Source organism: Lagenorhynchus albirostris, chromosome 13, assembly GCF_949774975.1.
Source record: "Lagenorhynchus albirostris chromosome 13, mLagAlb1.1, whole genome shotgun sequence".
Lineage (NCBI taxonomy): Eukaryota > Metazoa > Chordata > Mammalia > Artiodactyla > Delphinidae > Lagenorhynchus > Lagenorhynchus albirostris.
The window spans coordinates 83,326,503-83,351,341 of record NC_083107.1 but is presented as its reverse complement, the minus strand read 5'-3'; the positions used below and the strand labels follow the sequence as shown (position 1 = coordinate 83,351,341).

The 24,839-nt window shown below is 36.9% G+C and overlaps 1 protein-coding gene across 12 annotated transcripts in view; it reads right to left on the bottom strand.

The window, feature by feature from the left end:
• KIDINS220 (kinase D interacting substrate 220) overlaps positions 1 to 24,839 on the bottom strand; it is a 97,826-nt gene that overhangs the window by 452 nt on the left and 72,535 nt on the right. For 2 of the 12 annotated variants that reach the window (XM_060168505.1, XM_060168506.1), the window contains exons 25-32: positions 23,074 to 23,187; positions 22,266 to 22,322; positions 16,260 to 16,292; positions 11,958 to 12,086; positions 9,914 to 10,012; positions 8,130 to 8,360; positions 5,598 to 5,678; positions 832 to 889 (exon numbers count right to left, since the gene is read on the bottom strand). In XM_060168505.1, coding sequence (XP_060024488.1) covers positions 833 to 889; positions 5,598 to 5,678; positions 8,130 to 8,360; positions 9,914 to 10,012; positions 11,958 to 12,086; positions 16,260 to 16,292; positions 22,266 to 22,322; positions 23,074 to 23,187 — 801 coding nt within the window. In that variant the 3' untranslated portion in view covers position 832. Of the gene's footprint in view, positions 1 to 831; positions 890 to 2,616; positions 5,679 to 8,129; positions 8,361 to 9,913; positions 10,013 to 11,957; positions 12,087 to 16,259; positions 16,293 to 22,265; positions 22,323 to 23,073; positions 23,188 to 24,839 lie in introns of those variants that run through there. The other 10 variants (XM_060168507.1, XM_060168508.1, XM_060168497.1 and 7 more) reach the window with 6 other exon arrangements.

The following is a 24,839-nucleotide window of genomic DNA, read 5'->3' as shown; positions in this document are numbered from 1 at the left end:
AATTATTTCAAACAACTCCTTAATTTGAATCATATGAAGCATGTAGTTCTATACTCTTTTTTAAAGTAAAATTTCATTTATTCAAGTTCTAATAATTGTTTGATAGATTGTTTTGTGCTTTGTTAAATCCCGGCAAAAACTAAGGGCTCGTAATATATACCACTGGTGTAAATAACCCTCCACAGGCACATTAAGCCCAGGAGATTAGGGACCTAAGCAGACTCTTCGTACACAGATGACTGTTGGTTATCCTGTATCGGCACTGTCAGAATATTCTGTGGACTTTAAAACAGTCCCACTGCCTTTCTTGTACAGTATTACTGTAATTCACACTTTTGGCCAATTTTGGTTGGTCCTCACTCCAGTTAGGTCAAATCACTGGCATTTTTATTGACTTTTAAGGAATCATCCTACTAACAGTCTGGAAATAATTGCTCTTCCTTCTGAACTGATCCTTTTATTCTTACAAATTCTTTGTTTTCTTAATGCCTCACTGTAACTGGAAACTCAGGATAGAGCTCACCACATAGCCAGCCAGGCCTATCCAAAGAGTTTTCTGCTCCAAGTGCTGGGAAGCCCCTTTAGGAAACCTCTCACCCACAGACCTGGGCACAGCAGACTTGGTGTTAACCAAGGTGGTGCTTTACCAGTGATTTTACTTAAAAAGCTTTGACCATGTAGGTGACAGTGGTTGATTTCTAGCAACTGTTTTAGATATTTCTTACTTAACTCTATTTCTTAAAGTGGTGAGAATGTAAATTCTCTAATGGGTGAGAACTGTTTCAACGGCGGCTTAAAACTAATTACTTTGAAAACTAATTTTTTACATACCTTAGCTTAAACTGGATCCCTCTGAAGATCTATCTATCTCAAGGGCAGCATTTTCTTCCTAGGCATGAAAGGTTTAAAATATGTAAGGTTTTAAATTCTCTTTCTAGTTAATCAGTCTCAACCAAGGATTCTCAACCTTTCTCAAGTGATGAGCCATTACATTAAAAGCCCATCCAAGTGCAGGCTCTCAGTTACAGACCAATTTCTTTCTATTTTTCAATTCATCTGCATAATTATAGTCTATGCTCAGAATTCTGAGGTAGGGAAGGGTAAGGGGCACCACAACCTGGAAATTAAAAATGCAGTCATTCCAGACAGCCCACCCAGGCTGGTCCAGCCCCACCCCCACCCAAAGCAAAAAAGGCTCCCCAGCTGTTCGGCTGTTTCTTCCCTTCTGCCAAGTGTCAGCACGGTTCTAGAAGGGCAGGAGGCGAAGGAGCCTAGATGTTCAGTGTCAAGTGTTTGTCAAAGAAGTTGATTTCATTGCTCCTTCCCATTTACCTGCTTCTTCCCTCGATGTCACTCATTCGTAGAGAGCACAGTGCCCTCTGGTTCTCTTTTCCTGGTAGTTACGCTGATTTACTCAAGGGTTAACCAGGAATTGAGGGATTTTTAAGCTCTAAATAGGCTGTTGCCTCTGAATAGGCTGAGAATTCCTGGTACAGCCAAAATCTATGTAGTTTTAAAACCTTTTAAATTTAGTATTTTAGCCAGAAGGATAAAGGATGTAATTTCATTCGAAAATATTTTCTAATGGTTAGTATTTGTAAGAAAAAAAATCCTGATTACAAGTATATTTCACTCAGAACTATAACATGCAAGTGATCCAAAGAGTCCTCAATTTAAGACGAAGAATTTTAGCAAGTAAGTTTCTAAAATTATTTGGCTAGGCAATTAAAATTATTCTGACTGCTATAGAAAACTCAAATAAATAAAAATAAAAGACAAAAACAAGTTTTCCTGTTAGTATTGAAAACGTTGGTTATTATGAATTTTACATTTCTCCAAATTTGAGAGCTGACCCTTAAATGCTCAGCATCCTGAAAGTTGTATCAGTTGAGAGACAGCAACAGCTTGTTTTCTAGTCTCTCCTACTGAAAGGCTGTCCTCGTAGGTACCACTCCATACGTCCACGGTGAATGGATCTGGCCTACGTTATGGTACATGAACAGAACTATCGGCGGCTTAAAGTAAAGGCAAAACGGTCTATAAAACATGGCAAGACTCTGAGGCAGAAGCTAAGGGACTAGCAAATTTAGAGCACCAATTCTCTTTTCCGTCATTTGTCACCCAGCTTAAAGCAGAGTTTTGCATATGTGAGAGTTAGGCTGAGCTATGGATTATAAATAGATACAGATACACATGCACATAGACACACAGATTCAAAGGGATGATGGGTGTGACTCAATAACCCATCTGGTTTGTCAATTTCTAAAACACTATGAAAAAGCAAACTTTTCCAGAATGTTCATACAACAATTAAATTGATACCCTCCCAGGATATGGAAAACCTACTTCTTGTAGTTACACAAATGCACGGTACAGAGCTGTGCCGTGGGCCCTAATGCTTCACAAAGGCACCATTCAGGCACTGAGCCACGCTGTCTCGGAAAGACTAGAGAGAGCAGCTCAGAACACTCCTGCAGCTGCACGACCGCTACATGCACCTGAACGTCTTTAATGAACTTTAGACCTCTGACAAAACAAACACACAAATTACTTTTTTATTTTTAATTGAATTGTGAATCATCGTCACTATAGTGAATAAAAATTCATGACTCAGAATAGCATGCAACTTTTTTTTATTGTTTTCTAAATCTATCTGTACACTTAATACTCTGGTATTAACTTTACAAACAGAATAAAGAATACACTACAGTGATATTAAGCTGCATCTACTCACCTAAAAAGGAACAAAGTATCGCCCCTGAAATAATTACTAATTACACAGTACTACAGACTAATAAACACTGTAAGTACTAAAATGTTAACATTTCAACATACAATGTCAACAACATCCTGCCTTCTTTTTTAATTGGTTAAAACATTTGTTAAGGTCATGCAAAATAAACACTTTATGAAAATGTTAGATTACACTCAAACATCAAGGCAATGAAACCCAAAAGAGCAACTTTTTAATGCAACGACTGGTCAAGTAGATAAACTATTCAGTATATTAAAAATCCAGTAAGTGAAAAACATCAAAAATGTAAACACTAAATTTAGGTAACTGCTCCTCTATGATCTCACCACCTACAATCTTATCTGTGACTGAAGATATACTACCAAAATTGTTCTACATAAGTAAGCTATGTTAAAACGACCAAAAAAATGTCAATACATGATGCCAGGGTAAATTTCTAGTCCACACAATAGTTAAATGTGATCATTCTCTTAACTCTGCTAACAGTAAATGAAAAGTCACACCCAGATTTATCTTCTTTTTACTCTTGCTTTGTTACATGTTTTTAAACTTTTGTCTACAAGTATTTCTTATGAACCTCCCCCAGAATTAACATGCCGATATAGGAACAGGTGAAGCAGATAAACCTTGCCCTGGTATAGAAGGCAGTGATTTCGGTTTCCCTAACTAAATATTTCCTTGTCACTTGTCAACTGTCACTGACCCTTCTGCTATAGTTATGTCCTCAGTCTCCCATTCCATGAAGATTTTTAGTGCCTATTATTATCCATGTCTCCCTGATTCTCCCAGAGAAAGAATTCATTTTTTTCCTCTCATCGCTCGGCTCACTAAGGAAAGCTGAGCACACAATTTAAAGGAGCTACAGAGTAGACCAGGGCGGGTTCTCGGGCAGGTGGATGGTGCTTGAAGCCATGTCTGGGATCTGGAGAGAAGAGCATCCAGGTCATAGGAAGGTGATCGGCCCCTCTCCATGGGCCACTCTCCTAGCAGCTCACAATGACCCAGTTACTGGGGCTCTACTTTGGGCACTGTTGACTCACATTCTTACCAATTTTTAAAGCCCTCTTTATATTTTCTACTTAAAATTTAAAAACTCTTTGATAAGCAATTTGTCTATTATACAGAACACCGGTTTGCAACTTACAGAGCATTAACCTTTAGTCTCTAGGCTATTTCATAAGCTCTAAGTTCTTATGTTTCACCCCTTAAGAGCAAAATGTGCTTCTGGTTCATTTAACATCATGTCTTCCCTCAAATATTTAATGAATGAATGTTCTACGAAAGGGGTCTCTAGCTTTTAATTTCTGTTGGTGAATTAAGCCCTTTAAATTTAATAAACTACTTCTGACCTATCTTTATACTCATCTTGTCTTGCAGTTATATGCCAACGAAAGGTGCAATAACAATATTGGGTTTTTAAGCTGCTAAGTACAAAGACAACGGGGGCTGACAGATGGACCAGGCTATCTTATACTTCCCTCTGTTGTACAGTGTATGTCTCTTTTACCAAAGACCTTCTCATCCGTTAATTATTTGTGAGTGAAATGTACAGGTGGTGTGCGTGGATGGATTCACCATAAAACTCAGGTCAGTCTTGTCACAGGGATTATAGTAACACTATTCTGCTTTTGCTTGTTTTTCTTAAAGTTGCTTGTTTTTCTTAAAGAATGCTTTCTCTTTCTTCTCCAAAGCCTGTACTATCAGAAGAGGCTACTGCGTGCAGCTCTGAAGAATCTTTCGAGAGCCTCATATAACTTGAACGCTGGCTTCTCTTATGCGTCATGCTTTTTAGATTTTCATTCTGAATGGCAGTTGAGTGGGAGCTGGAACCAGACCTCAAGATGACTTGGGGTGTCTCCCTAAGCCCCTCCATCTCATCAGAATTCTGGTTGGCTCTGTTGGCTGGAGCACTGTTGTTGTTCAGAGTCACAGTGCTGGGTGTGCGGTTCAGATTGTAGGCTTTGTGGCATGCTGGCCAGTTTTCTTCAGGGCTGCTGGCTATCAAGCTGCATTCAGAAGGGCTTTTCTTGTCTTCTGAACAAATGGACATCCGAGCTACAAGTGGGTCTTGCAGGCCACTCAAGCTATGTGGTATTCCCCGTTTTCCACTGTGGCTGTCATCTTCGAGCTCTATGAGATTTGCCTTTTCAAGCTGGGAGTCATCAGCTGCTTCATTGTGAAGGGAGTGATTGGGAGAGCTCTCGTTGGATCTCACTCCCGAATCAGATGAGTCCTTTTTGTCAAGGAGGGCGTCTGATAAATACTCTTTTGCCTTAATGAAGGTTCTAATAGGCTCCGCACTGTGTTCTGGAGACTTCAACACTCTCTCTACTTTCCCTTCAGCTTTTTTGTCTCTGTCATCTTTGAGCAGTGGAGTATTGTCTGATTCTTCTGTCCCAGACTCATCTTCATCACTTGGAAGTTTCTGATAGCGCAGCCCACCTCCCTTCAGCTTCAAATCTGTCTGGAAGAGACCTGACCTTTCTGAGGACTTCTTGCTTGGGAGAAGCTTGCTGCCTGACTGATCAGACTTTTCATCCTCTTCAGTGATAGGATCCAGGGGTGAGGCATCGTTAGTGGAAACTCCTGATGAGGAATAATCTATAACATCTCCCCTCTTCATTAAAAATGACTTCCTTCCATCATCTGGCTTTGGTTCACTATCCCTCCCTTTCTCTGGTTCTAGATTAGAGTGAATGGAGCCCCCGGATGAACTCTGACCCATATAGTATGTGCTGTGTGGAGAAGACCTGCCGCTCATTGTTGTGGAACCCGTGCCCCCTTCTAACTGAGACATCTGGGCAATATATTCTCTATAGGCATCTCTATACTCAGCCTGCACCTTATCAGTAAGCTTTGAAATTTCAATACTGGAATCCTGGGAAGTGAGACTCGATAGACTTGGGGTTCTGCGAGTTTGTGACTGTGAAGACAAAAAAATAATAATAATTTAAGAATTCAAATAAACCCAAAAAAAGGCACAATAAACATCAGCTTAGGAAATTTTATATATATATATATATATATATATATATATATATATATAAAAATAAATATATATATGGACAATAAGAATTTTTAAAGTCCTTAAAATACCAAATTCTTTTAGAAGAATTCTGCATAACACAGTTTAACAAAAGCTGTGAACTTATGAATAATTTTACTGTTATTAGAAAGCTTTACGCAAATTTTAATAAAATTAGTTTATTGTTAATATTTAAAAGTATAATTTAAGGTTATATTAACAAATAACCTTAGGACTTGTTTTTATCATTTCAAACTTAAATTTATTTACGGCAAAAGTCACCTTCATTGATAAAATATAAAAGTTCCCCTTAGAAAAGAGAAAGAAGATGAGAGCTAAGATATATCTCAAAAACAAAATACTCAAGTCTTTAAATGTATGTTAAATAGAACCTTTCTCAACTTGCACGACATGAAGTTTCTGTCAAATTCCAATTCAGTGAAAAAAAAATGTACTCAAAATGCAAAAAAAAGAGAAAAAAACAGATTTTAAAAGGAAAAGTATAAAGTGCAATGGAAAAGATAAATACAGGATCCAAATGAAAAAAAATGGAAGCCTTGAGGTCAACATTCAGGTCCAAGTAAAAAGAAATAAAATATTTTTAAAAGTTTGATTTCCAATGTGAAGTTTTAGGACGAGAATTGCTTCAGACCCCAGAAAAGGTTAATAACATGAGGAATAAAAAGTAAAGATTAGGAAAAAGAGGAAGGAAATGGAAGAAAAAGAATCAAGGAAGTTTAAGAAAGGGCAAGAGCAAAGGTTGAAACGAAGCAGAAATAAGGCAGAGTCTTCCTGCCACCAGGAGAAAATGACCCAGCTCCCTGAGAAGGTTCCCTGAGACCCAGTTCAGGACAGTGCCGCCCTCACTCTCAAATGCAGTATGTGGACCCCTTCTCAGGGGATCCACGAGGTCTAAACTATTTTCCTAGGAATATGAAGATGACCTTTGCCTTTCCACTCTCATTCTCACAATAGTGTACAGTGGAGTCTCCAGAGGTTGGTTCATGTGTGACCTCCCAGGAGATTCAACACAGAAGCAGATATAGGAATCTAGCTGTCTTCTACAAAGGAAGGCATTAAAGAGATTTGTAACACAGTATCATTTTCAGTAAATATGTTTTGTTTTGGAAAATAGTCATTTTTCATAAAAATGTTATTTATGTTAACATATAATTGGTTTAAGTTTCTCAGTTTTTATTTCTAATATAGTAAATACTGACAGATAAAACTTACATAAACGAAGGCTCTTTGGGGGTCTTCAATAATTTTTAAGAGTGTAAAAGGATTCTGAGATTTAAAAATAGTTTGAGAACTGCTGCATTGATAGGAAGGCTGTGAGACTTTCCAGGTCACGGTGGTAAATACCAAGTATGGAAAAGCAGAGGATGAGGATTTCTTAAGAAATGTTAAGAGGAATTCCAGGGAAAAGAAAGGAATTACTGTTGTTGAAACAGGGAGATAAAAGGGTCAAGTGCGGACTTATCATAAAATAAGGAAATTTTTATCTTAGTTAACACCCAATAAAATGGCTTCTCAACTTAAAGAAATAAGATAGATAGTATGTAGAAAAAGATGATAACAACCAAAAAATATTTTTACTACCAAATCAAACACAACACCCTTAAAAATGGTAGACCTAACAGGTACTCCTTTCTCTAAATACGGCTCCCTTTCAGTAGAGAGTTCTTGGTGGCTACTTACTACTTTTCCTCCCTTGCCTGTCTTCTCTCTGCTCTGTGCCCTGCTCTAGGTCTTTTCCTAGTTTATTTTTCTTCTCGTCCAGCCCTTACTCCTTCTCACGTTCTCTCACTTTTGTTTTTATTCCTGATCCTCGCCTCTCCTCCCTCTTCTAAGAACATTCAAAGAAAGAACTCAGCCATATCTAACACCAGATAATAAAAAGAAAACGAACATCCACGAACAGTGTGCAACATACGTACTGAAAAACCAGGTTATGGTGCTCAAACCATATAACATGGCAGGTTATCCAATAAAGATGTGTTTTAGCCAATGATTACTGAATTTAACAAGGAAACAGCACGTGAAAGATGAACTCAGCTAACCACCTAAGTAGACCAGTTCCTGTTCACCCTCGATGCCATGACTCTATTTTATTATGTTCTCAATTCTTATCAATTTCTGAAATCATGTTATTTTCTTTTTGTTCTACTGACTGTCCTCTCCAGAAAAACACAGCTCCTGGAGAGTAGGGACTCCTCCCTCCATCCTCTTCAGTCAGGGACTCATTAAAGATTTTCTGAATGACTATATAAATGCACCGACATAATCTCAGAGAATTAACCACCACCCTCTTCTTCAGTAATATGAAAAATGGCATTTAATAAATACCTGCCAACTTAGGTTACTGTGACGTGGAGCCCCTTCATCCAGGCCGAGTGTGTTCAGCTCTTCAAAGCTGAAGTTCAGTGTGTAGGGAGTCTGACTGGAGAGCTCGGTGTGAGGCAACTCGTGTGACGAGCGGTGCGCAGATTCACCGCGAGGAACTGAGCTGCTGTTTTCACTCAGTAAACGTGGGTCCTCAGGGACCACCTGGTTTTCTGCATTTCTCATTTCTAGTACCTTGAGAGAGAGAGAAAACAAAAAGTTATCAGTATCCACACTGACACATCACATTTTAGAAGCTTTAGAAATTATCTTAAAAATTAAACATAAAGTTACTCTAATGGAAATGAGAAAGCATACTTTCTGTAAGTGAATTTCAAATACATTTGTTCTTATCTGCTTATCTTTCTACATTAATAATACAACTGACCCTTGAACAACACAGGTTTGAACTGTGCAGGTCTGCTTACACGCAGATATTTTTCACTAGTGAAGACGGCAATATTTTCTACATGGTCCAGGGTAGGTTGAATCCGCAGTTGCGGAGGAAACTTGGATACGGAGGGCTGACTCTGTTGTCAGTGGATTAATCTCCGAGTTGTTCAAGGATCATCTGTACTAAAAGAAGTACAGTCGGCACTCAGAATCTAGTGGTTTTGCACCTGCAGATTCAACCAATCACAGATTGAAAATATTCGGAAAACAATTCCAGAAAGTTCCAAAAATCAACACGAATTTGCCACACACTGGCAACTATTTACACAGCATTTACATTGTATGAGGCATCATAAGTAATCTAGAGGTGATTTAAAGTATACAGGAGGATGTGTGTAGTATGCAAATATTACTATGCCATTTTATATACGGGACTTAAGCAGCTGAAGATTTTGGTATCCACCGGAGTCCTGGAACCACCCACCCACAGACACTGACAGATAACTGTAATGACAACAACCATCACATATATACTGTACTCTAATTTGACCACTGTGTTACTACTTTAATTTAAAATTTAACTTAAGAACAAAACAAAATGCAACTGGAGTGTGTCAAAGAGAACCACAGCTGGACAGTAGCTAAAGCAGTAAAAACAGATTTTAACCAGGAACTATCGCAACGGGGAAAAATGGACCTCAGGATAGAACTGGGCTCAATTCCAAAAGCAGCGCGGACACGTGGGCATTTACAGCCCAGGAACGAGGCGGGGGTGAGTGGATGGAAAGTTGCTAAGAGGAAGCATCAGGGGTAAGGGGGGGTGGGATTCTGGTTGAACTGACCTGACAGGATACCTTCTGGAGGCAGGCCTGGGGTCTAGGACCTCACGGGGAGCAGAGGAGGGGTGCAGGATGAGGAATGTAATCGGATAGCGATAGCGAGGGTGATCAGACACTGAGGGTGAGGTTCTTTCTCAACTGACTTAACAGGATGCTTCCTACAACGGGGCAATGCAGGCGCAACAAGGACAGACACCAAGGTCGAGGCCTGGAGGCTTCGGGAAGCCTGACTGAGTGAGGTCAAGGAGAGTGTCCTGGTCAATGAAAGCATGGAGAATTGGCAGGTGGCCTCTCTCCCAGATTTCCAAGTGAAATGCCCAAAAGGCAAACGGTGCTAAGTGCTGCTGTGTATATTCTACATAACAGGATATACAAGAGCTGTACACATAAGTGTAAAATGTAATTTTTACATGTTTTTTTTAAAAATATAGGAAAATATCAGTTTAGACCAGTACTTACTGGCACTTGTTTTATAAAATGTTGTAAATAATTCTACAAATATTAAAAATATCTTACTGTGCTCCTAAAAAGATGCCAGTCTCCAAAATTCATATTCATTTCCTTCTTCAGTTCATCGATGTTACACTGAGCTAACACACGGCCATTTATGTTTGCCTGAATAAAAACAAACACAAACACAAAGATAACCAAAATGTGAGAGATTCTGAACCTCTAGTGATTAAAAATTACATTTATATTAGAGACTAGAAAATACTGACCTAAAGAAGGTTATCACCCCATGTAATAATTAATAAACAAGTAGAATCTGAATAACATAAGCCACTCCATACTCTTCCAAGTGTCTTAGGCGTTCAAGGAAAAGAAATCATTCTTCAGGGACCAACCCAAGAGCTCACCCTCCAACTATTTCCAAAACTACCTATTCTGCCATAAGCAATAACAAAACTGTTAGCTTTTTCCCTCTAATCATAAAACATGAACACGAAGGCAAGCTGCTGGGAGGGGACAAAGACATCTGTCAGCATGTTGGTCACTGATGAACTTCTAAATGAAGTGAAGCGCTGACAAACTTGTTTATCAACTTTACGAGATAACTTCAGCCACCAAGAATGTCCACCAACAAATTTCCCAGTCTATTAAATTCACAGAAAATGATCTTGTCACTATTGGGTCTCCGTAATTCTAGTCCCTTCCAAGTAAGAAATGATAGAATTTTCTTTATTAATAACAGGTAGCTTACTTATTTTACAAAATACAAAACCTGACTTTATTAACTGTGGTAAAATTATGGAATACTTGGGTTTAAAACCAAAAGAATGCTCAGTTTCCAAGTTAACTCTGAAGAAAAGAATGTACAGAGCAAGCCTACGGCAGAGGTCCTGCTGTAGAAATGCAAGGAGCTTAGCGGCACTTAAGAAACCAGTTGCTACGATGGGCTTCAAACAGCCAAGGCCTGAGAGTAAAGAGCTGAGTGGGCAGAGAACCGCTGTCCTGAGGGAAACAAAATCCCCACAAAGGGCTCACGTGGAGACATCTCTCTTCCCTGACGCTCACCAACCTGCCGTGAGGAGAGTCAGGTTTGTACCTTGGAAAGGCAGTGCTTGACACTTTCGCAAATGGGGATGAACACTAAACAGATCTATGAGAAAACTAACGTTATCCGAACCTTTCTGACCAAACATAGTTTAAGATTAGTGAAATGGTATATGTGCTCATAATTCTTTTAAAATCTTTTTAGATGCCAGACTTTAAAGTATGTAGTAAATATTACAGGCTTGTTGTTCATGTTCTCCTTCACTGTATCTCTGATAGAAAAAGTATAACTTAGGGGAAGTATCTATTAAAACGGGGACTGGGTTAGCCTTGTAGATGGGAAGCCTCCTCAAAATCCCAGGCTCGTGGTAGTTACCGGAATTGCAAGAAAAGATCTCGGAAGAAATAAACTTCCTCAAATGCATTAGCCTTGCAAACCCAAACCTCTGAGGTATTTTCAAACGGGACATGATCAGAAGTCCTCTAAGACATGAAAGTGAGAATCTGAGGAAAATGAAGTAAGTATGGTTTACTTGGATAATTATTAAGTCACAAATAAATATTATAATTAAAGAAAATGTAACATAAAAGGCCTTCAAATGTTCTATGTTGCATATTGGAAATATAAGTTATTGTTAATCTTCATGTGAAATCCTTTAGAACTTTGTACTTCTCATCAAAGCATTTTTGACTTATATTAGATTTTTTTTTTTTGGCCATGCCGCGTGGCTTGTGGGACATTAGTTCCCTGACCAGGGATGGAACCCAGGCAGTGAAAGCACCACGGCCTAACCACTGGACCGCCAGGGAACTCCCCCTTATATTAGATCATTTTACAGGAATGTTGTAATACAACACTTTATTTTCTTTTATCCATTTCTAAACTAAGGGATAAAGGGGCAATTTTAGGATACAAATAGTAAGAAACCTGTTTCCACCTAGAGCTTTCCCATTTCAACAGAGAACTCGTCTTTGAGAAGCTAAATACAAAGTGCTCGCCATGCACAGAGCCCGCCACTGGCGCCCTCAGCCCTGTCTCGAGTCAGCGGGGAAACATGCTGGTCACCTTCTTGATGGTCGCACAATACTGAGGCAGCATGCTCTGGTCCAGCCCTTCTATTTGTTTCAGTTTCTCACAAACCGCATCCACATTCATTGAATTCAGTGATATTGTTCCTGAGGCTGGGCCTGATCCCTAGATAAGTCGTGGAAAAATACATGTATGAATAGCATTTAATGTCAGATATACGCAGTCATGTGACAGAGAAACTTGTGAAGTTACACTGTAAGTACTCTGATTAACAATACATTTTCAAACTAAAGTAAAGACAGCGAATGTGTGCAGTATGGGGAAATGCCATTAGGGAACAGATTTAGCTACTGTTATACCTTAAGAAGTATCTTTTATTATAGCAGATACAGCCTGATCAAAACCACTCTTCTAAGAAGACAGAACATTCCACGAGCCAAGCCAAGGCCAACTGCAAGAGAGCCTAACTTCAAACCTCAAGAGAGAAGGGTGTAGCCCTTAATAACAGAAGGACAGGGGGTTAAAAAAAGAAAAGGAATGGGGGGAATTACTGATGACTATATTACAAAATACAAAAAGTAAATCTATGAAATAATTTTAAAAGTGCCTATACTTTTTGAATGTCTTTACAGACTACCTTAACAGTCTACGACTATTAACTATCTGAAGTTTTCAGATCGTGACCATATTTTATACCCAAGGGGTCTAAAACTTCCCCTTAAGAATCTATACAATAATCATGTGAATATGAAACAACAGCATTACTTCTTAACACATGTGGAAGTAAATATGATCCATTAAAATTTGGTCTCATTTAAAAGAAAAGTCAAAATAATAAATCTAGTATTTACTTAGAAGAAAAACCTTTTCTGAATATGGTGACATACTGAAGAAGTATTTGCCTGTGGCCAACTGTACATGAAGCTCCTCAATTACAGATGTGGACACTGGCTTACAGAGAGGTAAGTTCTGGCTTCAACGTCACAGAATAAATAGCTAGTTAGTGGTAGATTTGGATGGGAACCCTAACTTATCAGGTCTTATAACTTCCTATTTTCTTTGTTGCAACTGTCTATTTTTAAAGAGTTTATAGAAACTATAACCAAAATAAAGAGAAGACAAACCAACTAGTATAGAGGAAAACACTCCAAATGACCTGTCTTGTTTACCAGTCAATCTAGTCTTAAAATAAATACAATTTATCCTATCTTCAAGTACGTGTAAATTTACATTTTCTACTGCCTCTTTTACCATTACCAAGGTAGACTATGACAGCCCAAACTGCCTGTTAGCTACTTGTTTAACATGATTTGTAACATGAAAGCATAACATAATACTCTATTATGAACTGATAAATAAATATACACACATAGTATATAAACAAAATATGCCTATATTACATATAAATATAAATACAGCTAGGAGATGAGACCATATTGGACAGTGAGGCAGTAATTTTATGAGAGGGAGTCTTAGCAAGTTTACAAGTGTAAGACAGTCCCATAAAAATTTGTAAATTAATGCCTTGGAATATACTGCACAAAACACGTTTATTTATAGTTTGTTTTCAATTAAATATAAATTTAAAATATGTCATACATTATACGGTCTGAGGTTCAATTACTTCAAAAATACTAACAGCAAAACACTAGTACTTCCAGAATTTAGTTTTCATATTTACATACAAAGTTCTATTTTCTGCCTGGATGAGTATAGCCAATATTCAAAGTGTTCATTAACCAGTATCTACTATGGAAACTTAAACTGCTTTCTATGAATTTTTAATAACCATATTTGTTTTGTTTTTCTTTCTTTTAAACAGGTTTATTTGAGATATAATTCACATACAATTCTCCCATTAAAAGTGTACAATTCAATGACTTTTAGTATATTCACATAGCTGTGAAACCATCACCACCATCAACGTTAGGACATTTTCGTATCCCTAAACAGGAATCCTGTGCCGTCAGCAGTCATTCTCTATCCCTTCCAACACCTAGTCCCAATCCCCTAGCAATCACTCATCTACTGTCTCTGTGGATTTGCCTGTTTGGGACATTTCACATAAATGGAACCACACAACATGTGACCTTTTACAGCTAGCTTCTTTCACTTAGTATGTTTTCAAGGCTCATCCATGTTACAGCATGGATCAGTACTTCATTCTTTTTTATTGCTGAACAATATTTATCTTTTAAATGATCTTTAATACTGTCTTTCAAATGTTTTTATTCCTCAACCTAGCTCTTCTTTCTGGGTACATTTACACTTGTTTACATTTTCTTGATTAGAAAAATCACAAGCAAACAGTTTGATCACCAGAATAAATAATGATCATCTGGATTATAATTCATAGAATAAAATATCCATGAATCCATACCGATATAAATAAAAAGTTGAATAAGTAAATAAATGAGGAAGAAGAGACAGCTTTTACTTATAGAATTCCAATTAATTAATGCAGAAGAAAGGAACAGAAAATTACCATCAGGAAAACACCACAAGAGTGGCTGTACACAAGATGCACTGGTGGACATTAAAGTTAATGGGCAAAAGTATAAGGAGAAACAGGATATTTGCAGAGTTTTAGAGTATCTCCCCCTAAATATTTACTCACTACAAAGGGAAAAATAAAATTTCACAGTGTTGAAATCTGGCAGATGCCACCTTAACCACATGACTGAGGTTATCAGCATGACCAGTGGGAAGATTTAGGCCCTCACAGATGCTCAAATATGATGCACTGAGAAGGACACGGCATCACTTCTGTGGGTCTCTTGCCAAAGATATATAATCTGCTAATCATAGGAAACAGCAAACAAACCCAAATAGAAGGACGGTCTACAAAATATCTATGATCAGTTCTCTTCAGAAGTTTTAAGGTCATAAGAGACAAGGAAAGACTGAGGAATTGTCACAGATTAGGGAATTCTAAGGAGAAATAACAAAATACAACTGGATTGAATCCTGGACCAGAAAAATGACATTAGTGGAAAAACTGGTCAGATTCAAATAAAGTCTGTATTAAGAATACTGTACAAATTTTCACTTCTGCTCTTGAGAAATATACTACAGTTAGGAAAGATGCTAACATTAAGGGAATGTTATTTTTGTACCTTTTAATTCTAAAATTATTTTGAAGTAAAAAAAAAAAATTTAATCACAAAAAAACTCTATTTCTGATTGTGCTAAAAAAGGTAAGTATAACAGACATGGAACAGATTAACTCTGTCTGCATGGCGGGGGGGAATGTAAAATGTTAAAGAGTATCTTAAAGGAATCTGAGAATTCAGCAATGGAGACACATTAATAAAGATACTACCCTTTCCTTTAAAACAAAAAACTCCACATTATTTTATTTTCATGATCTTTCAAAACTTTTACATTTTATCACTTGAAAACATAATTTTGTCCCTCATTGGGAATTATGTAGAAAATATATATTATCTCTGAATGGCTTTGAGAAGCTATAAGAAAAGACACAATGGATATCCCTGTAATTCCATCAAAGCTATAGTCTGACTATTCATTATTTGTGAGTTGGCTTTTCTCAAGAAAAGGGGTAAATTATCAATAAATTAAAATACATTACAATATGCTTCTTTGAATAAAAGAGAAATAGTGATTACTTGGCAGGTCTCCTCTAAAATAATCATATATAATAAAATTATTTTGAAGCCAAATGAATCTTAGTAGCCAAAATAATGACCTTTAGATGGAACTCTCATAAAAAGAAGGAGAAGGAGTATAAAAGTGATAAGGAAAAAGCATATTCAATAACTCAATATGTAAATTCTTAATAGGAAACTAATTACATTACTTTGGCAATACAAAGAATGGTAATACTTTAAAGTTTATCATGCATTCTTACTTGAAATTTACTTGTTACAAGTCAAGAAAAGATCACTTCAGTATACATCACAATTTATTTAAAAATTTTTTTTCTGATACAGGAGACTGAATGCAGAAGATGTTAGTTTGTTTAAACTGTTAAATATAAACTTCAAAATACATACAAATCAGAATTCCTCCGGGTCAAAGTAAAGCTAACAACAAGACAGATTTAAATTACTTTGATATAACTATATGATTTTATATTATAAGTAGATTAAAACTACACTCTGAAACATTATCATCTTTGGTAAATTTATTAAACAAGCTTAGAATTGATTAGCCAGAAATGAGAGCCATGCAAAGGCTGAAAGCAGCTATTAAAATAAACCCAAGGCACCGAAATGAGCACAGATTTATAAACAGCCCAGCATGAAGCTGCCAATGATTGCTTCTAATAGTCTAAAACAAGGAAAGTGAGTAAGATTTCACTGAAAGTTTCTGTACCTGTCTCTGTTTGTTAAACCCAGAGTCACACGGCTTTAAGGAAGGAATAAAACAGAATGAAGGACACGAGCTTAAAGGAAAACATCAAATACACATATGTAATAAAAACAGGCAGTACTTTTGTCACTCCTCTTACTTTCCCATGACTTCAAACACACCACCTCTACAGCAACACAAAGCAAGGAACACTCGCATACACACACACACAGTAGTTTCATGTCATTAACATGTGCTTGGTAATTTTAAAATTGTACTCTCAAATTTTATATTCTTTCTCAAAAGAATAAATCATGGGCCATACATTCAACAAGAAAACCAGGTAAATAAAATTTGCTACAAAAAGTCAATATTCCTACTATGTACAAGTTTAAAATTAATTTTTAAATATTCTGATTAAAAACTGCCACTATTAATTGCAGGCCAATTTAATAACAGGGTTTAAATACTTGGAATTCACATGCTCACTTCATAAAATAAAACATTATCTAGCCACACTATAGTTAACATTCAGAGATACACTTTTCAAATTTGGGTTTTGTTTCACTGGGCATGTGGCACGTAATAGATCACTAAAATACCATTTGAAAAGAAAGGCCCTAAGAGCCTTTCAGCTCAAGAAATCATAAATATAACAGTGAAAAATATTTGCATACTGTGAGTAACGTAACTATTTTACTGATGTAGTTCTTTGAAACTCTAATTCAAAGCAGACACACTGCTATTAATTATTCTTCTGTACAAATTAGGTTGGTGGTAAACATTCTTAAAATAGTTAAAATAATCTAAAGATAACTGACAATATTGAGTCAAAGTTAATTTACAATGTTTTTCTTTTACTATGTCATTATCTGGAGTACCTTATGGAAACCTTGTTTTCTAGTTTACATATCAACGTTATTGTAAGTAGGTTTTCTAGGAAGTTACTATGTATATCTGTGGAGACTTGAACTACATGAGAAATTTTGGGTTGGCCAAAAAGTTCATAACATCTTATGGAAAAACCCGAACGAACATTTTGGCCAACCCAGTAATAATTAGGTCAAAGTTGACAGATGAGGTTTAACACCACATGTAAAGGGCAATCTTTAAAAAAACACAAGTTCAGGACACGATTTTGTTATTTTCTAACTTGTAACTGTACTCTAGGATTTCAATGATATCCTTACTGCAGTACCCTACTTCTTCGATAATATCTCAATCAATTTAGTTGCAGTTTATTGTTTAGGAGAAAAAGCTTTCTTGAGCTGAAGTCTGGCACAAAGACTCTGAAGCTGGAAGTGAATATAATTTTTCACTACATTACTAGAGAAAACATATGTTAAAACTTTTCCAAATTGAAACAGATCAATAAAAAAGTGCACTCCTAAAATGCTTTAGAAAGTGTGAGTGAACCTCCAGAGAAAAGGTGCTGACCGCTGGCAAAGAGCACCCTCCCTAGGCCTGCATCTAAATGAACCTGAAACGCCCCTGCCTTACCCACAGCAGCTTTAGCTTTCTCATCCCAGTCATCGCTCCTGCGCGATGAGAGACAGCTTGATTTGGACATGTATTTGGTTTAACAGGTTATGAGTTCTAAACCAGTGGTGGAAATAAAAATGATCTACAGTTGAGTCCCATCTTTTTTTCCCTTTTAACTTGGTCACTCCACCAATTGGATCCGGTTCAATGAAAACCAAGACCTTCATTTTTAAGACTTTTATTAATTCAGTAAATTTCATCAATCTCTAAAAGGAAGAGTAACAGCACACTGTAAGGCAGGACACTGTTATTAACACTGCCTCTGCAACTCTGAAGTTCTCCGCAATTAAACGTTGTGCTAATTATTTTCATGCCTTTTCAGTGAGGTAGCTGATCTAAATGAACCTATCTAAAGGTATCTAGTAACCCCTGCGGCAGAGGAGGTCGGGAAAGAATGACTTGGTAGCAACACTGATCGTTCCCGCTTGGCAGCCTCAAGCCCATCCGCTCCAAGAAGGCAGGATTTCCATCAGTTTTGTTCACTACCACATCCCACTGTAACAGTGAACCAGTGGATGATCAAACAGGCATCTGAAGGACTCAATGCTAAATAATTCAAGGAAGGATAAAAGGATAAAGAAATGCTCTATCACTCCTTCCTTCGAAAAAATGCTTTTCAAGGAAACACAGTTACCACCATGGGCAACATACCCTAAACAAAAACAGACTGAACACAACACTTGTAAGAAGAACTCTTTGAAAGACCACAACAAAATGCCACTGAGGAGACCTGGCTCGAGACAGGCCCTCCTTGGTGGGTCCTTCCCTTCATGGTCACAGAATGATCTGAACGCCACTACTTCCTTGTGGGACCTGGACTGAAAGAAGGTAAAGGCATCAAGCACAATTCTCCTGGGAAGCTTTCAAAACTGTAAAATATTTGGAGCATTCAGATAAGCTGGAAATCCTTCTAAATTCTAGGAAAACAAACTGATTCTAGGAAATCAAACCACCTTTTAGGCCAGAGAAGCATCAACAGATAAAAGGCTGAGTTAATCTAAACTGACTGGAGTGTTCATACACTACTCCCACCACTGAGAAGAGGTTATTTAACACAAAACGGTTTTAGTTTCTGAGTCTTTTTAAAGCTCCATGGAATTTGGTCTTTGGGACAGTAGTAATAATAATGATTATTAAGTACTTAAAGTGTGCAAAGGCTGAGTAATCCCTAAAGCAGACCTGTGAGGTAGGTCTGCTTTTTCCAGATGAGGAAGTTGAGTATCAGAGAGGTTAAGTAATTTCTCCAAGGCAAAGAGCTAATCACCAGGGCCTATTTAACTTGAATGACCAAGTACCTGACCAAGTCATGCTTAGTATTAACAGGAGCAAAGAGGGCAGCATGGTGGTGAGGAACGGTCCATGGAAACAGCCACACGGATTCCAGCTCTGCACCTGGCGCTCCCCTCCCGTGAGCCGCAGGGAAGTCTGCACCGTGGTACTGGACTAGACCATGGGTCCTAGCCTTCTCTGAGGATCCCCCAGAGGGAAGGCAAGTCCAAGGTGGGGGGCCAGAGTTCTTTTTTCACTGGTTTTGTAAACTAGAATTCTCATTAAGATTTCAGTTCTAAAAAAGGCTTTTCTGCTTTGAAAGTTTGAAAAACACTAGTCCTTTCTAGCTCTAATATCCTGGGGATCATATCCTGGGCCCAATGTTAATATATATTTTTTCAGTTTTACAAGATTTGGCATATATTTTCTCTATTATAAAATCACAGTGGAAACAAGCCAGCACAGAGGCTTGTATCTTATGTCTTTGCCTTAGTGGGACCCTCGGACATCTCTGTAATTTATCTGTTAAGTCCTTGGCTGGTCTTCACAAGTCACAATCATTACAACGTTCCTTAATGTGAGAAAACTCAACTATTTTCATAAGGCTCTGCTTTATGAAGGTTTATGAGAAATTCCTTGAGGTAAAAAAAGATGGGACCAACTAAATTGAAAAGACCACAGAGAGCTGGTTAACTCTCTATGATCTGGTTTTCTGGTGTTTTTTTTTTTTTTTTTAACTCATTATTCTGTGTCCATAATGACAAGACAGTTTGTCCAAAAATGTTCGCATAGCTCCTGACTTATCTATAAGCAGCTTTTGTCATCAAGTGTTGCATACAGGAGACAGATGAATGAGCAGAGATGAACTCACCTGCAGTCTTCGTATCTCAGAAATCATATCGTTTTCTACTACAGTACTGGAAAACTACAGGAGCCATGAAGGGCTAAAAAAATTTTTGTATTATATTAACTACTTCTTCATTGGTTCAGCTATAAAAATCCCATACAATGTTCTCATGTATAGATACTTCTCCACATTTCCACCACTGTTTTTAACACAGCTTTGAACTAAGTGTCTACTTGAACTAGTCTACTTCTAAATAAATTTTACATGCTATTGTCACTGTTAATTTCTTAAAAGCAAAGAAGGCTTGGGAAACAACTATTATTCACTAAACAGATTACAAAACTACCTTTTAATATTAAAAGAACAGCAAATAGTATGGTTATTTTACTAAACAAAGGCACTAATATATTCAGAGCATTTTTACTCTTCGTTATTGCGCTTGCAAACACTTCTTAAGAACTGCATTATTTCCCCTTCCCCAAAAACTCATTTTAAAATTTGCCTAATGCTCCTTCACTGGTCCCTGAAATTACTGACACCTTTTACTCACAAGTGTTTCTCCTTAAGCATGGGAACAGCTACTACTTCAGCATGTCTCTGTCATTAAGACCATCAAATTCTTCACAGGATCCAACTTTCATCAAAAGTTTGCAGAGGAATTTTAGCTCAGAGAATTGCATTGCATGCATGAAACTATGTATTAAAGGCTCTCTGACTAAACTAAAAGTCATTCTTGCATATAGTGGCAATGATCCATGGATTAAATATTCCCCCAACACCCAAATAGAATTACTATGGTTTATTGTGTCCATAATTCGTGGATAATTGAAGTCTCTCAAACACTTCAGCTAAAATGTTAATGACTTAAAAAGAATCATCAGCTCCTCAATGAAAACATCAAAATGGTTCTCTTCCTATCTCACTAATATTAATTCAAAGAAAATTAAAGTTAAAAAAAACTACTGCCTATTCAAATGCATGTTTTAAGTTAAAAATTATGCATAAATTCAGGATGCAATATTTCACCAAAGTAATTCTAACTGCTATGCTACATTTCTTTAGATTAAATTGATGTTTACATGGGCATAACATTCTGCAAATAAATCAACAGAACTTAAAGATACAAACTGGGTTCTTAAATTCCACATTGATTGAATGAATGAAGATTTTATGGCTCATCACATTAAATGTATTTCTTATTAAGTACAAAGCCTTTAATAATAAATATACAAAGAGACTTCCTACAAAAGTTGGTTTTTTAGGGCTTCCCTGGTGGCGCAGTGGTTGAGAGTCCACTTGCCGATGCAGGGGATGCGGGTTCGTGCCCCAGTCCAGGAAGATCCCACATGCCGCGGAGCGGCTGGGCCCGTGAGCCATGGCTGCTGAGGCTGCGCGTCCGGAGCCTGTGCTCCGCAACGGGAGAGGCCACAGCAGGGAGAGGCCCGCGTACCACAAAAAAAAAAAAAAAAAAGTTGGTTTTTTAGACACCCATTCTAAAGTGTTGGGGGAAAAAAAGTTTTAAATAATTCCCTTTACATGCTGTACTAGCTCTGTTTATCTGGAAATTTTATTTTAATACAGTTGACCCTTGAACAACACAGGTTTGAACTGTGCGCGTCCACTTATACGCAGTTTTTTCAATGGTAAATACAACAGTACTACACGGTTGCGTTGGTTGAATCCGGAGATGCAGAACCACAGATAAGGAGGAACTACTTCCGCAAGAGGGCTGACTATAAGTTACAGTCTCTATTTTAGACTGCTAGGATTTTAGGCTGGTAGGAGGCTTGGTGCTCCTAACCCCTGCATTGTTTAAGGATCAACTGTATACAGATAAAGAAAAGTAGCGCTGTAGTAGTACTGAATTTACACTAAGCATGGGCACCTAGATTAAGCAGAGCCACTAAGGATCCATTCCTGGTCTATACCATCGAGCTCATAATGTCTTTTTGCAGTCTCAAGGTTGATTGGAGATATTTTCAAACCTATTCTACATGTATGGTACCAACTGCAGGCTTCAGAAAAACAGGCAAATGTGAAAATAAAGCCCAACATTAAGGAACTAATACCACCAAATGAATGCTCCTGATGGCTGCTGGAAAAACCCCTTCCTTATTGGACGACAAAAAAAAAAAAACCCATCCCATGTCATTGAAAAAGGGGAAAAGCAGGAGGAAATGAAGGGTAAAGTTAAACATTAGCTTTTTCATTAATCCGTGAACTATAATTATTAGTATTCAGCTACTCTACACCAGCTGCCCATCACACTGCAGATGCACAGTTAGTGAACTGCTGTCATCATGATTAAGACAGTCGTTACTGCTGCAGAAGCGGGAGATGCTCGCGTCCACACCACAAGACTACTCCGTTACCCTCGAGGAGTCTGTGGGTGAAGAAAACCCCTCAGCAGCATCCTCCTTGATAACCTCCTAACAACACAAAACAAGAGTGTGGGTAAAAGGTGAAGGAGTGAGCCAAACAAGGATGATGAATGAACATGATGTTGAAATAATATATAACACTGAAACCTGGACCTGATTAGATTTTTTTCCTTCAATGATAATATTTTAAAATTTAAATAACAGTTTATGTTCTATAGCTTTTGCCTCCTAATTTAAAAAATACATTAACAGGGAATTTCTTTTTTTTTTCATTGTTAACACACGTTTATCATCAGGAACACCTAAAATTTTAGGCACAAATGTATTTTGTTTTGGATTAGAGTTAATAGTACATTTGAATACTTCCCTGATTCTATTTAATTTCTGCTATTCAATCAAAATGTTCTTTCAATACGTCCTCTAATTTTTATACCATAGGGCTAGCATATATATACATAGATAGACACAACTACCATATATGTATGTCCTTTAAAAAGAAATCAGAAATTAGCAGATGTAAAGGTTTAGTTTTAAAAGTTTGATAACAAACATTATTGGCCAGAAACTCTGGTTGTAAACAACTCATCATTTACCTCCTGATGCTGCAAGTCATTTTCCTTTCATTGATATTTACCAGAAATGAAAACAAAATACATTTTGTGTTAGTAACAGCTTATGTTTCTTAAAACTACTTATAAAATAAGTTGCGCTTTTACTACAGAAAGGAAATAAGCAAACTTCTAATGCTGACTATGTTTCATATTAGAGTAATACTTTAGTTATGCTTTTTTATACTTACTAGGCCATTGCTCTGATCTCTGGGCAAATTCGTTTTTACTGATGGACGTGAGATGAGATGTTGGGAGCCGCCAGGGTAGTACCTTGGCGTGTAAAGGTAAGGGGCAAAGAATGGCTATGGAGAAAACACGTAACAAAACAATTACCGAAATCAAAGTGAAATGAGATGTAGCAAATGAAACTAACCAATAAAATACAACTCCAAGTTTTTAATGCAAGTGACAAAACAAAAGAAAAAATGCCTCACTCATATTCTCTAAGATATCAAACTTAAGACATACTATTTAAATTTTTATATTGTTGATTTAATAAAGCTTTTTAAAAAGCAACTAAAGTTTTGTACCTTACAACCTGACACCAGAGTTTCTCTTTACATTTAACATTTTTATGGGTTTACCATGTGTCAGGTTCTAAGTGATTTACAAATATTAACTCACACTCTCATAAAAAAAAAAAAAGCAAAATAGAATCTCAATAGAATACTATTCTTTACCAAAAAAAGATTAGCCTTAAGTAAGACCAAAGAAAGTCTGAATTATATGAGAACCTCCTATACATGGACTCCAGGAATACTGTTACTCTAGGTTCCTAGAGTTTACTTTATATTCTATATCCTGGAGTTTACTCTGTCTCCTAAATAAGCAAGCATATTTTTTAAACGGGGAATTCATTGTTTAGAGGAGATCTATAAATACACCATTTATTTGTATCCAGCTTCATATAAACAGGAGCTATCAGATTATATGGGCTAAAAATAAAGATTAAAACATATTAACTTTCATTACACTGATGTAACATCTTCCCTTACTTTTTTCACTCCTGCCATTTTAAGAAAACTGTTCTGCTTTTAACTTTCAGACTAAAAACCTCAAATAACTAGAGCAAAAAATAACTAGATCTAAAAACATGAGAAATTTTTAAATGTTTTAAAAATAATAAAACGATATTAAAGCATCACATCATTGTTATTCATGTGAAATTAGTGAACACAAGGTCTCCACCTAGATGGTATGGTAATTTAATATTAAAAAAAAATTATTGGTCTCAAAACTTCAACTGTCATCTAATTATGAATTGAACCATTTCACGAAAAATTATAGTAGATTTTAAGACTGGCAAATAAAAACCTGCATTTCACACTGCCTACCACTCAGATAAAGTTTACAAGGATGAAATACATTAGAAAATGCTATTGCTCCACCTTTTTCTCCTTATTTGAGTAAAAGAATGGAATAACATTCACAGGACCTCTATAAATGGTATACCTAATAACTTACATGGCTGGCATTTCTCAAAAACTGGAAAATTTAAATTTTAGAATTCCTGCTTTGCCACATTTATTCAAATTTCTCTATCTTCCTAGCTTATAAGAAATTTATTTAGGCATGCACTTGGCTTCTATGAATACCAGCCCCTGTGTTTTCTCAAATTAGACTAAAGAGGGAGACAACAAAAATAAAGAAACTGCAAGGGATCTTAGAGTACAGTTCCAGAAAGTATAATACTAGAGCAGATGCTCCAGTTTCCTATAGGAAATATTAGTGTTTAAGACCATTAAAATGAGGATAGCTTGGACCTACTCAACTTGATAGGGTCTGAATACTGCTGATAATTAATTGTGCTCTCATCTTTTGAAGTAGAAAATGATCATATTTATACTATGCAAATGATTATACATGACTGAAGATAACTTGAAATAAAATTCTAGAAATTGGCTACAGTGCTATTATTTGGCAATAGCACCTGAGTCCTACCAGCAGTATTTCC